The 15,507-nt window shown below is 36.5% G+C and overlaps 1 protein-coding gene and 1 long non-coding RNA gene across 4 annotated transcripts; one reads left to right on the forward strand and one right to left on the reverse strand.

Annotated features, from left to right (window-relative positions):
* The first annotated feature begins 256 nt into the window (after positions 1-256).
* On the forward strand, positions 257-1,308 carry LOC107734319 (uncharacterized). Its single transcript, XR_001639082.1, has 2 exons — positions 257-366; positions 1,224-1,308. It is a non-coding gene; the product is annotated as an uncharacterized LOC107734319 (long non-coding RNA).
* An 849-nt stretch (positions 1,309-2,157) lies between these two features.
* LOC107734320 (uncharacterized) lies at positions 2,158-10,699 on the reverse strand. 3 transcript variants are annotated; one of them, XM_016546252.1, is made up of 4 exons: positions 10,591-10,699; positions 3,516-3,543; positions 2,900-3,384; positions 2,158-2,799 (listed from the first exon to the last, which is right to left on the reverse strand). In XM_016546252.1, exons 3-4 carry the CDS (start codon positions 3,378-3,380, stop codon positions 2,288-2,290), a joined length of 993 nt encoding a protein of 330 aa, XP_016401738.1. In that variant the 5' UTR covers positions 3,381-3,384; positions 3,516-3,543; positions 10,591-10,699; the 3' UTR covers positions 2,158-2,287. The 3 variants fall into 3 exon arrangements, with proteins under 3 accessions (XP_016401738.1, XP_016401741.1, XP_016401739.1); XM_016546255.1 differs by lacking the exon at positions 3,516-3,543; XM_016546253.1 differs by lacking the exon at positions 10,591-10,699 and having other exon boundaries at positions 3,516-3,561.
* Between the last annotated feature and the right edge of the window lie 4,808 nt (positions 10,700-15,507).

Here is a 15,507-nt window from a genome sequence, read left to right on the forward strand (position 1 = left end):
GTATAGCTAATATACTATAGGTATACAAGTAGGCTATATAAAACTGTTAGAATAATGGGTTATTAATGTTACGACCCTTCTTTTGGTTGTTAAGCGTCTAGGGACTAAGAAGGGGAACATTGGACCAGTTCAGACCAATACCAGCTTCACACTCGGTGTGTGAATGAAAGTAACTAACACTAGAGACTAAATCAAGCGAACTTCTTTTTTATTTTTTTTATTATTTTATTTATTTATTATTGAAGACCGTGACAGTTGTTTACACAAAACAAAAAGAGAAGTAGTATGTACATAAAAATAAAGAAAATTATTTACAAAAGAATCCTAGACACACCGGCAGCTTTACAATATTGGAGAACTGGGGAGGTTAAAGGGAACCTGGATTGTGCCAAAAGAAAAAAGTAACAAAACCATAAGAAATCAAGCTAACCCATAAGTAAGACTGGAGACCAAATCAAGCGAACTTGCTTTTTTATTGAACACCGTGACAGTTGTTTACACAAGACAAAAAGAGAATAGGGATGTATATAAAAATAAAGGAAATAATTATTTACAAAAGAATCCTAGACACACCGGCAGCTTTACAATATTGGAGAACTGGGGAGGTTAAAGGGAACCTGGATTGTGCCAAAAGAAAAAAGTAACAAAACGAAAAGGAATCTAGCTAACCCATTTTGGTCTAGTCCTAAACTAAAATAAAGAAAAATGTGAAAAGGAAAACATCTTCAACGTCCGAGACGTCGTAACTCAACTACACTAACTAACCAAACAAAAATACAGAAAGTGGCACCAATCCTTAACCTAGTGTGTCTAGACAACGAAATCAAACTACATGTGCACCATGTAAGTCACGTGACATAACTTACCTACCCCTTTACCTCCGTCCAGTTTTAACACATCTTTGAAAAAGCTTTGTAAGGCTTTCAAATGTCACAGATCAGGAGTTTCGGGCCAGCCAAGGAGGTAAGATATTTTACATGGCAATCAAAGCACATCACAAACTAAACCAAACAAACAAAAACACAAAGAGAAAATATCACAGCCCAAGTTCACCAAGCCGGCTTATGAATACACTGGCGTTTCCCTTATATAGCACAGCTGGACGTCAATCAGCGAGCGCGAGTCACCTGCAAAAGTAAAAGTAAGAGGGCGAGAGAGAGAACACGACAGGGGAAAAACTCAAGCAAAAGAACACAAAAACAAGAAAATAAAGAACTGGGGAGGTTGAAGGGAAACTGGATTGTGCCAAAAGAAAAAAGTAACAAAACCATAAGAAATCAAGCTAACCCATTTTAGTCGAATCCTAAACTAAAATAAAGAAAAATGTGAAAAGGAAAACATCTTCAACGTCCGAGACGTCGTATTAAGCAAACCCACTGCATTTGTATATGCGTACATTGCTTTGCAAACATACTGAATGTTATCTAGGTCATTTATCAGTGTTTTTAAAATTTTCTAAATGATGATTCAAACCAAAAGAGGCATAGTAGTCTTTTTCAAGTCTGTTGTTAATTGACATTTTGCTCGGCATTGTTATTCTTACTACTAATAGATTTATTTTACCTTGTAGGGTATGTGCTGTTTTAAATGAATTAATAGCAACAATGGCATGGTTAAACAGCATTCAAAGAAACACTTTATTGTTCTAAACTCTAAAGTCTAATTATAGGGAGGCAAATTTATATTAATTGACTTGTAACTGCCTGTTGAAGCATCATTTTTGAAGTTTTACACATGAATTGTTCTGTGTAAAAACAGTAATATCCGTCTCCGTCTGCTGGTCACTTTTAATACTCTTCGAAGTGAAATATTTACTTGAAATAATCATCAACTTATTCATTATTCTTGTTATGTCATGGTGGTGGTGATGCTATTTATTATTAGTAGTAGAGGTAATGAATTATTATTGTTATATATGATATAATAATATTGGTGTTATCAATAATGTTTTACTAGTAACAATACTACTGTAAATATGAACTAGGGCATATGTTATCAAAGAAATATATACCCTTACTGTCATATTAACTAAACTTTTAAAAATGCATAAATCATAATCATCATTTGTTAATTATTAAACATTCTAATTACTTGTTGCATTTTTATATAAAAAAGACTTAGACATGCACAGTTGATAAACTATAACACTTTTGGTGTTGTTTGTTGTTATGTCATGCTTTTATATGAAATATCTCATGTTTTGTATTTTTAATGTCTCATTGTCATTATTTGTTTCTTGCCCCTCTTGCATATGTAAGGTGGTTTCTAGGTATTAATTAGATGATGATTAGTAATAGCGGTCATGTTCAGAATTATTGGGAGAGTTGCATAAAGCCAGTATTTCTCCAACATTCTCCCTCAAAGTATTTATGAGGCCTGGTAAACTCTGACTATAAAGGAGCTGATTCTCTGCAACATTTTCTGCTGCCTTCATCACATCTTGCATGGCCTTTATCACAGGCTCCCAGAGGATGAAGCTCTGAGTTTGTTTCTCCAATACAGTGACTCTTCCACTAAGAAGAGTCAGAAGGTTCACAGCTCGCCTGACCGTTTCCTGAAGTTCAGCTGTGAACTGTAGATGCTGCTTCAAATCTTCAATCTCCTTCTCCAATTTATATAGCAACTTAACTGTCTCTTCAGTCTCATTCTGTATGTTAGCGATCTTGGATTGGTAATCAGACACCTTCATGCTGTTCTCATTCAACTGGGACTCCTGTTTTTTTAGCTCATTTTCAGCATCCCTGATAGCATTTGAAGCCTTAACAATTTCGCTGGCTCCCACAGACATCATTATTATACCTAGTGGAAAGCAAGAAATCTTATCAGCCACAAATATTGGTTAGTTGTACTTGTTAAGATGATGATAAAAAGTAGTAGTAGATACGAGAGGATTTCTCACCAGGAATCCATCCGATAATTGGTATTGCAGCCACTACCGCCCCTCCAATTGTTACACCTGTACCAGTGTTCTGTCTAGCTCTCTGTCTTTGTAGTTCATCGTTTGCTAATGCTACCATTTTTTTAGCCTGTTCCAAAGCTGCTTTAGAATTCTTTAATGATTCTTCAGCAGATTTCTTCTCAATGTCTAATTCACCCATTGCATTGCATTTTTCTTTGTTCTGCTGCTCAGCATTTCCCTTTTCTTTAATAAGTCGCTCCATGCATTCGTCTAAATATTTTAGTTTTTCCTTAATCATTGTGTCTGATTTTTTCAGGCACTGCTCAGCATGCTCAATATGCTTCCTGATTTGTTCATAATTACAGCACATGCCAGTGGTGGGATCAACTTCTGCATCCAAGAGAGACTTGGAGATGTTACAGATAGACACTATTCCCTCATTTAGAGACCCAACAACTTTCTCCATAGAATGCAAATCCATAACACTGCAAGTTTGAAGATAAGGAAAGAGAAAAACATTTCATTTTTAATTCACAACAACATCATATCAATAATAGACCATCATTCACATTTAATAAAAGCAATACTTTGTGAATACAGACTAGATTAAACTTACTCAGACAAGTGGAACTGTCTGAATTCAGCTGTCACAAACAAAACACAAAAATAAGAAATATGAATGATATTGTGTGTCCTTGTAAAACACTTATGTAACAAAGTTTTGGAGTAATTGTAAGTATTACCATTTTTATTTAATTTGAATTCATAACAACTCCAAAACAAATTCAAAGATATTTAACCTTGAGATAAAGAAACATCTCTTAAGGTAACTGTAGTATAGAGTGAGCCAATTAGCCAAGGATTAGCAATATTACACAAGTGTGCTGTTGTTCTCAATATCAGCACATGATAATATTCAGTCAAAATTTCCTTGTGCTTTTGTTTTGTGAACTTTTTGTTAGTAGTTCTTTCTTGTGTTCCAGTTTCCTGTTTCCCCTGTCTGATTGTTCTCACCTGTTTCTTGTTACACTTATTATTCTTTGTGTGTTTACTGTGGGTAAATCCCTACTCAAGGAGAGCCCTTGAAGTGGGGATTTTGGAGGGACTTGCGTGTGATAATGTTGGCATTTGGAACGCACTAGGAGAAGGGATCAATGAAAGACCATAATTGTTTCATTATGTTCCCCGGAATGTTACCATGACAATAGCTATATTTCCATCCAAAGTTGCAAATTTAACCTGTGCACAAAATTAGAACATCGTACAAAACATCTGCGAATAAAGCACCATATCAGTCACGTGTGTTCAGGAGAATGAAATCATCACTTTCTGAGAACCTGGGCAAAGTCTCAATTCAAATATATAATATATATATATATATATATATATATACGTTTCTGCAAGTGGGGAAAGCTCAATAATAAATGAGTTGAGACTCAAAGCGCAGACGATACTCGCAATAACAAATGGAGTCATGTTATCTTGTGTTTGGAGCTGGATGGCTCACAATCACGTGAGTCACTTCTGGGAGGTAATTATACAAAATCATGTTGATGATGGACTTTCACTTAGATATGTTAGAATTATTAAAACAACATTTGACATGGTGTGCAATGAGATCGGTCCTCTGTTTAGTCCAGTTATCCAATCGCATTGTCTGTTAAGACAAAATCACTTTTTTGATGCACATCAAGGAATTTATTCAATAAATAATAAGTAATAGGTAATATCTTCTTATCAGATAAAAACTAAATTGAGTGCATGCATTTTTCTATGCACATTTTTTGAATTTATGCATATCTTGGCCTTTCCATCCAGCATTTTTTTAAATGCAGTAACCTAAAATTTGCATTAATAAAGCTGGATGGAAACAGCTAATGCAGCTGTCCCTCTCTGCTCTAAACTTTATAAAACTTGATTTCTCATTTTTAGACACTGCAGGTAGTCACATTTATCTATGTTTGTTTGTTGCTGCCGTGTCTTTTGAGTTTGAGCTCCTTCAAGTTAAATTCTTTGTCGTCTAATTTTTTATCTTAAAATCAATTTTATACACCATCATTTTCGTTTCTATAACGTGTGAATATATCCCCCATCGTATTCTACAACAAAAACAGAGCGCCTTGTTATCACTAGTTTTATTTTGATTTCCCGAGTCCGCTATTAGCAAATAGCCCGCTAGCATCGCCAGCGTGGTTGCCGATAATCTCGCTTACATTACTAATACTCTATTCACACACATTACCATTGTTTTACTCACTGTTACTTGCTTCTGCCATATGTACATTAATTGACAGTCACCACTGATAAGCTACCTCTAAATGTTGTAGAAACTTAATTTGCTGTAAAGTTGCTTTGCAATGATTTGTATCGTGAAAAGCGCTGTACAAATAAACTTGACTTGACTTATGTTGTAATGTATCTACAATTACACCCATTTCTTACCTATGAAACTTATTTGAATTTCATATTAAATGCAAGACAAAATTAAAAAACAACATACAGAAGCTCAGTTCCCGGGGGATGGGGGAATTTTGACACTTTTTGAAAATTCGCCTCTTTACTTAATGCTATAATTTTAACACAAAGTTTTATTTTTCACCCAACCATCTGTGTGTAAATTAAAGTTTACAGTGGCCGCTTGAACAAAACAACTTGTTTTGAAACTGAATGAGATGATAAGTGGCGGCATGACCAGCCACACACTGGTTCCTATATCCATGGCAACAGCGACTCTCTTTGGAGTCTGGGCTTATGGGTAGTGCAGTAATTTACCAGTAGATCTGCAATTATTAAACAGTTTTTTATTATTAGTCCTTTTACATTTTTGTTACAAAAACAATTTATCCTCCTTTTAAACCAGAAATGGGAATTGACCTCCCAGGTCAATTATTGAGCTGCAGGTTTAGGCTCACTTAAGTGACTGCACGTAATTAAGGATAATTTAATTATTTAGCCTGACATATTTACCGTTCCAAAATGTTCTATGTTTCTTAAAAATAAAATATATTGTGTTCAGTGGGAAAAAAAAAAGTAATTTTTTTTTTACCAGACATTTAAAAATAGCATATTTTAGAGCTGTAATCGCAATACCGGGATACCGTGATATTTTTGATCTAAGGTTATCATACCGTCAGAATCTCATACTGGCCCATGCCTAATTCGGAGGATTAGAAAATCAGTATAAGCCTGTTTTACCAGTGTTGTAATAATTATTTTTAAGGCACTCTATGTTTTTTTTAAATAAATAGTGTATTAATAATAGTTCAAAGTATGAATAGTTTTTTAGTAAGATAACATAAAAAAGACAAGACCCTTGATGCCCTTTAAACTTTTCCCAATCAAACAGCAAGAAAGATAGAGAAAAGGCACCTTTGTTTATATTGCTTTGTGTAGAACAACGTTTGCTGCATTTTTTATATTTAATAAAAATGTAATTTTAATAAAATGTAAATTTGTCCCCTGCACTTTATTTGGGCAGGTGTGTTCACGTAGAGGTTTCTAGATTTAAATCTAAATTTAAATTCAAAGAGACAGTATCGATAGACTATGCATGACCTGACGTTTTATTTCGTATCCAAAATGAGGAGATGTGAATATCAGGAGCACTGAACTCTCTCATGCAGTGTGTGTTTCATTCATACTCGAAGCCGGAGGGTGCTCTCGCGCAGAAAGCCCAAAATGGACTCATAGAAGTAATAACTTATGACGTGCAGGAAATCCCTAATATGGACAAAAGCATCAGTCTGTCGCTGTAGCTGAGATGAATAATAAGCTGAAATGTTTTTACTGATGAAACATGAAGACAATAAACACACGATTGTGAAAATATATGCGTTTTTCAAGTTATCTCCAGGTAATCAGTAAATAAACTATCTGAAAAATGCAGTACTGATTGACATATCATTTAGTATAGAAACTATAATATATATTTCTTGCCTTATTCTGTGATAAAAATGGGGAAAAGGTGTTCGTAGTAGCTTTTATAAACCAATCATAAAATTGTCATTAGGAAAATATTGAACAAAAATATAACCCCTTGCTGCAGCTAATGTTACTTCCACAGGGTACACAGAGCAATATAAACAACAGCTGTGCATGCTCTTTTCACGCAGTTCTTGTATAATAATAATAATTTAATAATATAAGTATACAAGCACACCATGCAGTGTGTGTTTCATTCATACTCGAAGCCGGAGGGTGCTCTCGCGCAGAAAGCCCAAAATGGACTCATAGAAGTAATAACTTATGACGTGCAGGAAATCCCTAATATGGACAAAAGCATCAGTCTGTCGCTGTAGCTGAGATGAATAATAAGCTGAAATGTTTTTACTGATGAAACATGAAGACAATAAACACACGATTGTGAAAATATATGCGTTTTTCAAGTTATCTCCAGGTAATCAGTAAATAAACTATCTGAAAAATGCAGTACTGATTGACATATCATTTAGTATAGAAACTATAATATATATTTCTTGCCTTATTCTGTGATAAAAATGGGGAAAAGGTGTTCGTAGTAGCTTTTATAAACCAATCATAAAATTGTCATTAGGAAAATATTGAACAAAAATATAACCCCTTGCTGCAGCTAATGTTACTTCCACAGGGTACACAGAGCAATATAAACAACAGCTGTGCATGCTTCACGTCGTTCTTGTAAAATAATAATAATTTAATAATATGAGTATACAAGTGCTCTGCTCTGCTGAGAACTCCACTTACCAGCAGCTACGGACGTTATTCAAAGCCACTAGAAGGCAAGCCTGCAACCTTTAGCCAAAAAAGCGTGACGGCTAATGCTAACGCTTCCGGTTTGCCAGTACTTGGGAAAGGAGACCAGAGGCCGTTTTTTTTAATTGATGTCAATGGAGGAGAGGCTTCACTACGCTGAATAAACAGCTTATCATTTAATGAATCGACAGCCTATCGGCTAATCTTCAACATGTTTTACACTAAACAATGTTTTTGGATTGAACTAGTTTTAGAGTTTACACCCCCCAAAAAAAGCCGTTTTATAAGAGAAGTCACTGACTTTTTGCGACAGGTGGGATACAGCTTACGGCACTTCTCATTCATTCCTATGGTATCCGTAAATGGAGATTGAGTGTTGCACAACTCTGACTGAAATTCAATGACGTCAAGGCTGTAATGTGATTGGTTATTAAGGCACACGTGATCCAAGTTGATCATTACACTTTCTCCAATAGTAAGTAATACAGACCCTTTCATCTCCCAACAGTACGACAATCTCTGTTGAAGGCATCTGGTAGTGCGCTAAATTACTGAAGGTGTCTGAACGTAAGGGATCATCCCGGATGAGATTGTCAGGTAAAAGTGTGTATTTACGGATAAATTATTATTCATTAATTTTATTAATAGTTAGATTGGGCAGGCCTTCACAAAAGAGTGTTTAATAAAAAAAAAAAAGAAAAACAAAAAGGACTTGACAAAAGGGTACTTTGGGCATCAAGGGGAAAGGGGCAGGTGCTCAAGCACCCACCGCCCCCCGCTGCACGTGCCTGGTGCAAATGATAAACTTTCATTAGCCACGATTGTTTTGTACGCTGTAATGGATTATAAGATTACTAACAAACTGGTAAGATTTTAAAACAGTTTTGTCTTAAATCAATATATTTTATCTCCTTGTTTATTTATGTTGTGAAATGTGTAATAAGTGGTTTGACTGCACCGTATCCCTAAATGTCCGTCTAGTTTGAATTTGCTGCTTGCTCGCAACTGCTGTGTTCACGGAAGCTTTGTGTTCAAACATTTCAACTCAAAGCAATATTCCGTGTCTAATTATTTACTTATGTGGCAACTAGCCATTTAATAAAATGGATAATGTACATCCAGCCGGTTGTTATCGCAGAATAACCCCCGACAGGGTGATCAGGACCCCGACGCGAAGCGAGGTTTTTCTGCGATAACAACCAGCTGGATGTACATTATGTAACTTATAAATATTTACGTAACATATAAATATATTTTAGTGTAGGCTATATCTTAAGATTTTTATAATTCATTATCTTCTTGTGGATCAACTGGTTCACATTTACAACTGCATGTTTTCTGCGTAAAAATAAGGGTCAATTTTGGCTTTGGTCTAAAAAAAAAAAAAAAAGAGCAGAAGGGCTTATTGAAAAATGCAAATTCATTCTCTGCCAGCAGGTGGCACTTTCGGAACGGCAGAAACATAGCGGTTTCCCAGTAACAAAGCAGCTTCACCTGATTATTCATATAATGAGGTTTGGGACAATCAAATTATGGGAGTTTTACCGGAGGTGAATTTAGCAAGCATATAAAATACGCAGAGAAAGATAAAAAATACGGGAAAATATTTAAACGAGATGATAGCGGGATAGAATGGTAAAACACGGGAGAATCCCGGGAAAACGGGAGGGTTGACAGGTATGAGGTAATGTCACAAAGTCTATAGCATCCTCATTCTTTTTTTCATGTTCATCACACTTAGCACTGTCTTTTAACTCAATTATCATAGTCTCATACACAGAAACATGAATGTACATATGCTAATGCTTTGAGTAATAGTTTGTTATGTTCTACATAATATAGCCTAGTTATACACACACAAAGTTTGTGTATTTCGTTTACACCTTTTGTTATATTTTATGCATAGACACAATTGAAACATTTACAAATTTCTCTACAAAACCTCTGGTAACATACACATATGTTAGACCAGAATTGCACCCCTGCTGGCAACCATTCACACACACTCTCTCTGCGGAGGCGCCGTGATCTGAGAACACGACATAGCCTACAGTAGCTACTGTACAAGTAAGCTGGAGTTCAGCGATCTCCATTTGAGGTATTCTGCTTAAAAGAAAGTGTCATTCAGTGGATCTCGACAGTATTGTTTGCGATTGTGGCTTGCTGATTGTAACGTTACTTACGCAACCTCTGTGCGGCAAAAAAGTACTTGTTTGCCATTGTTGTAAAAGAGAAAGATTAATGCAATTTGGAATTATTGGAATTACTATTAGGAATTTCTCTGTTATAATATTTGAGAGTAGATTTTTGTTACACCAGTTTTCATAATGTAGACAAGGCGAATGTATATGTAGTCTTTGGTGTTTCTTTAGACTCCAATTTATAACCTGTTATAAATCTGTACATGTTAGATGAGGTAAAATGAACCATGCTTACGAGTCGATATTCTATTGGTTTGTGCTTATTGGTGATGAAATGTAAAAATAAATTTCCCAAATGACAACAATCATTGCAATTAAAATTGAGCAAAATTATATATATATATATACATATAAATATAATTTAACCATTATACAGTAACACGAAAATGTGTAATTTTCCACTGACTAAAACTAGAATAAAATGCTCAGACATAAAACGTGACTAACTAAAACAGGACAAGTTGACTAAATTTGATAAACTAAAAGTTACATTTGACACAGGACTAAGACTAAATTAAAAATAGCTGTCAAAATTAACACTAGTTTCAATTAAACTTGTTTACCATTGTAGTGAAGAGTGGAGTTTTTGCTTAGGCTGAGGACAGATTAACAATTGAAGCATAACGAACTATTGCAGATTAAAACTCTCAAAACTACAACCGCAAGGTAGCTTATATATCAAATATATACAATAATTTCTGTTTAAAGATGCACTTTGACTTAACTGCTCTCATAACACGGCAAAACAAAGTACTGTACCTGTAATTGCCTAAGCCTGTCGAAATGTCAGATGCTTTTCTTCAGGTCTGTTAATGGTCTGATGGAACGGAAGAAGCCATAGATGCTTTTATAGCCGACATGCATGAGAAATCCCCCAAGTTTTTACCAAATACTTGAGTCGCTCTGCTTTTGCTTTCATTATGTCCTACCACCTCAGGGTCACATGGTTTGAGAAAACAGGGGATTTCTGTGCGGCAGTGTGTGGTTTCAAAATCAGTCTAACAAGATCGTTATCTGTCAACATAACCTCCCTGATAACCTGCCCGTGCAGGTTTACGCCGTATCATGTGTCGACTATAGCCAGAGATTGTCAGGGCGAAAGAATGAGGATACAGTAGCGAATGTGCAAAACCACGTTTATTGGGAAAACCCCAACAAGGAAGATGACGAGAGTTAGATAGGTGAAAGGTGGAGGTAACACTGGGTAGCGCAGGGACACAACGAGCAGCCGATGATCGAGGATCCGTGCAGTGAAGCCCACGGCAGAGGAGAGAATGAAACTCCAGGAACTGGTCAGAAACAGAGAGACACGAACTGAACACAGTAACAACATAAAACGATCTGACAACACCGGACAGAAAACACAGACATTAAATAGGCCAGCTGATAAGCCACAGCTGGCACGAATCAGCTGATGGCACTGATCACCGGCAACACAAACCACACCCACACCCACAATGACACGGAGAGGGCTAGAATGAGTCAGTGAGCCCATGAACCGTGACAGGACCCCTCCCAGCGCCGCCTGGTAAAAGGTAGCCATTACTACTACCTGTTTTAGTGGCATGCGGGTAATGGGACCTCATATAAATACCTAATACAAAAGAACTTACATTTTAAATTTTGTTAGCTAATGAATGTATCCAGGCTGAAAAAACACCATAGAACAAGACCGGACTGGGACAACATTTCACTCATCCAGGCCGTCCCATACACCCACAACAAATTCTGAAACCATGGACAACACTATTTTTTGTATGGCCATCACATAAAAAAGGTTAAAATCCTTAGGCTGGGGCCGTGCAAAATAACTATATTTTATGAATTGCCTAAATGTCAAAATTAGTACAACAATAACTACACCATGACAATATATTTATAGAAAAATCCTAATATTGAACATGTTATTGCATTATCATGAGTCACATTTTTCCCTTATGAAATTAACTATGGTTTTATTATAGTAAAATTATAGTAACCATAGTTTTACTATGGATGTGAGGCCATTTGTGCATTTTGAGAGAGAGAGAGAGAGAGAGAGGGAGAGAGAGAGAGGACGCTGTATTGCTGAATCACTCACACTGTTTGTGAAATTACGCCTCACAGATAGTTTTAAAATGACTGAACTGCTCTTATAATCTGTTTGGATTCAATCTACTGTACATGCTATAGGGCAGAAATGTTTCCGGGAATTTCCCACATTATAAAAGCGATACCTGCAGGAATGTTATGTTCAATAAAACAAACCTGGCCCTGCTTAACTAAGTAAACAAATACAAAACTATAGTAGCCTATTTACAGATGAAACTGACCTGCACTTGAAGTCCTGAACAGGTCAGTAGTTTTGCCTCTCTGCTCCTCCGTTCTCGAGTCTCTCGCATTGATTACTCTGATCCTTTAGGCGGAGGCGCAGAGCGCACGAGAATGAGTAAGGTCTAACTGCAGAACTGCAGAACCATAAGTATTGATCGCTGAAGCTATGCTGGATAAAAGCAGAAATGTTGTGGCTGATGAGACAATGAAAGACTGAAAGACAATACATGCACGACTGCGACAATATATGGTATCTCAAGTCATCATTTCCATGTAATAAATAAAGTATATTAATAATGCAGTGCTACTGACATAGCATTTATTTTAGTATAGAAAGTAACTATAAAATATATTTTCTGCCTTTTTCTGTGATAAAAATGGAGCGGGGGGGATGGGGAGTGTCTGTCATATACAAATAAATCATAAAATCGCCATTAACAAAATATAGGAAAACTAATATAGAAGCAATGCTCTGTTCCATAGCATTGGCAGCGACCATTAGAAAACACTGTGTGCCGGTGTTGTGCCCATTTTCGACCCCCTGGCAAATTATTACCCCCCTCGTTGAAATCGCTGCCTGTTTGCCTAATCCTAACCCCGCCCCTAATCATAACCCCTCCCCCACACCTAACCCTAAACCTACCAATACTAGGGGGTAATAATCTGGCGGGGGTCAGAATTGGGCACAACACCAGTAGAATACAAGTGAGTCCATACAAATCCGACACACCACTGACTTATGCCGCTGAACCAGCAGTGAACTAACGTTAGAGAGCTGAAGAGCCTGAAGTGACACCATAGTTGCTGTATTTCTGTTGGACAGGTAATTATCTGGATTATTTTGTATCAGGCGGAATTTGTTGATGATAATGTTCAGTGTACATGTGAATGAGACATGAAGTAGGAGTTTGATACGGTTAGTGATGACAGCGCTGCGCTTGGCTCCATCAGTAGTCAAACAGAGGCCGTTTTTGTGTTTTGGGGAGTTGCTTTGGTTCAAGGCCTTATAGGAGAGTCCTTGAACCAACGTTGCGAACCCTAGCTTTAACAGCGAAACAACAATACCCCTGACATATAAGTGTACGGAAAAAAAAAACATAGGAATAGTAATTTCAGCATTAGTAGTATTTTTTACTTTTCGATTTATGATAGACTCACAAAATTCATTCCAACAACCCTAGTACAGATAGATATATCATCTAATTATGTAATATCAGAAGGACTTGTAGATTTTCCATGAACAATGAGAACCTTGTAAGTTTTACTTCAGTATCAAGCAGCAAAAAATGTTATAGCATGACGTGTTTGAGTTAATTTCCCCTACTTGACATCATGTGTCCTGCAATTTGACATTGCATTTCATGACATTTCACATGCGCACATTGCAGTGTTGATGCTGAAAAGATATATCATGCAGCCCTTTCCTGAATAAAGCTCTACGGGACAAAATAACACCGGAAGTCGAGTAATGTTAAGGTAACCCATGGTTCAAACACTTCAAGCCTTTACAAATATAAACTGTAACTCTTTAAATGTGTTAATTACCTTGTCCTTCAGTAGTGCTCGCCTGCTCCACCAGCATGTTCCTTGTCTCCTCCAACTGTGTGGTCCTCACCTCCTCCCGGTCGCTTGTGTTCTCCAATGGGTCACAGGGTGTGAGGTGCATCGTAATCAGCTGATCATCATCGCCACTGGAATCCTGGTTCCAACCTGTGCAAGTTAATCAAGTGTTACTTAAAACATAGAGGTTAACCATGAGCTTGAACTGCACCCCTTTTAAGTGTTAATCTGTTTGATTCATATAGTCCAATTTTGTGGGTTTGTGGGTGCCAAACTGCAAATGTGGTAAGCTGGAATTTGACATACATTGTTTAAGGGATGGTTCACCCTAAAACTAAATTTCAGTTATCAAGGACTCAGCTCCTAGGCATAATACACTTTAGAGCTTGCCATTTTAATAGAACGCAGTGAGTTGGCATCACATAATCACAGTAGCTTGCTATAAAAAATAAATGCTTCCTGATTCCCAATTGCTGCGCAATTGTTTTGTGCAACAGGTAGAAAGGGTTTTGGAGTCAGTTGTCTTACAAGTAGTCGTTTGCCAAATCTTAAAAAACGGTTTGAGGGAGTGCTGTTTGGCTGTGCCTAAGGCTCGATAAATATAGAAATACTTCAATTGTTTGAAAAAACCTAGTATTGTGCTAACAAACTCTGTGTTGGTTATGAATTGAAAACCTCTCCCAAGTTTCTACTGTCAAGGAGTTTAGGGGTTGATGACTGAATTTCAGTGTTAGGTGTGAGCCATCCCTTTAAGATTTAAACATTACTACAAATCTTTTGCATTCTCAACACAAGTTGTATTCATAAAATTAACCTATCTTCTAAAGGTAGTCCTGGGCATAGGTGGAGAGTGTGCAGTGAGGGGGTTAATATTTCACACTTGTTTTCTTTCTTTTTGGTCTCCTTTCCAAGAAGCGGAACTGGCTTGTATCCAAAAGCATGGAGTTTCTCAAGCTGCAGTTTCTCAGCTTAATGTGATTCAGGATTTTTAACTTTATGGTGAGTTTAGCTTTTGGATAACCAAGTACGTGCAAACAGGAAAGGTTCATACAGAAGAAGCAAAAAACAACTCTTCTATATAGAAAAACAGCAAAAAGATGAATCTGACACCATTAGGGTGTAATATAACTTTTTGCAATTAGTAGCTCAGGTTTGGCACCTACATTGGTAAGATTGTCACTGTTCATTTGTAGTGGTTACACAATCTATAGATTTATTCTAAATGAAGGCAGAACCTTTGTGATTATGTGACCGAATGCTCCACATACATTTGCAGTTGACATGTGTGCATTGTAAAGTGCTTTGAGTTGTACAGTATGAATGTAGTAGTATGAATGCAGTCAATTTGTTATTTATCATCCACTTAATAAGAAAGTTTGATTATTATATTGCACCTGTGATTCGGTCATAATGCATGCCTGTGTTTTATGGCCACTAGAGGTCTATGTTGCACTTCTTTAGTTATAGGTCCTCAGTAACCACATTATGGCAGTTCTTTTTTCTTCACATTTTAGATATTACCTCACATTGTTCTCTGAATTGTTTGTTTTATTTACTTTTTTCATCTGTCCTTACTGATTTCAACGAAAATACGAAGATTCTCAAAAGCACTGCTGCTCCAAGATATTTCACTACAGTCACAAGAAATGCTATCATAGGACTCCTAGCTTGTCCCTGATTGGTGGAATCGGTGTCGTTACAACTCTCCCCATGTTAGTACCATACCCGGTGTCCCTACACTAAAAATATCTGTAAAAAAAAAAAAAAAAAAAAAAAAGGACAAATATTCTATATAAATAGAAA

This window comes from Sinocyclocheilus rhinocerous, unplaced genomic scaffold, assembly GCF_001515625.1.
Source record: "Sinocyclocheilus rhinocerous isolate Xijiao unplaced genomic scaffold, SAMN03320098_v1.1 scaffold1812, whole genome shotgun sequence".
Lineage (NCBI taxonomy): Eukaryota > Metazoa > Chordata > Actinopteri > Cypriniformes > Cyprinidae > Sinocyclocheilus > Sinocyclocheilus rhinocerous.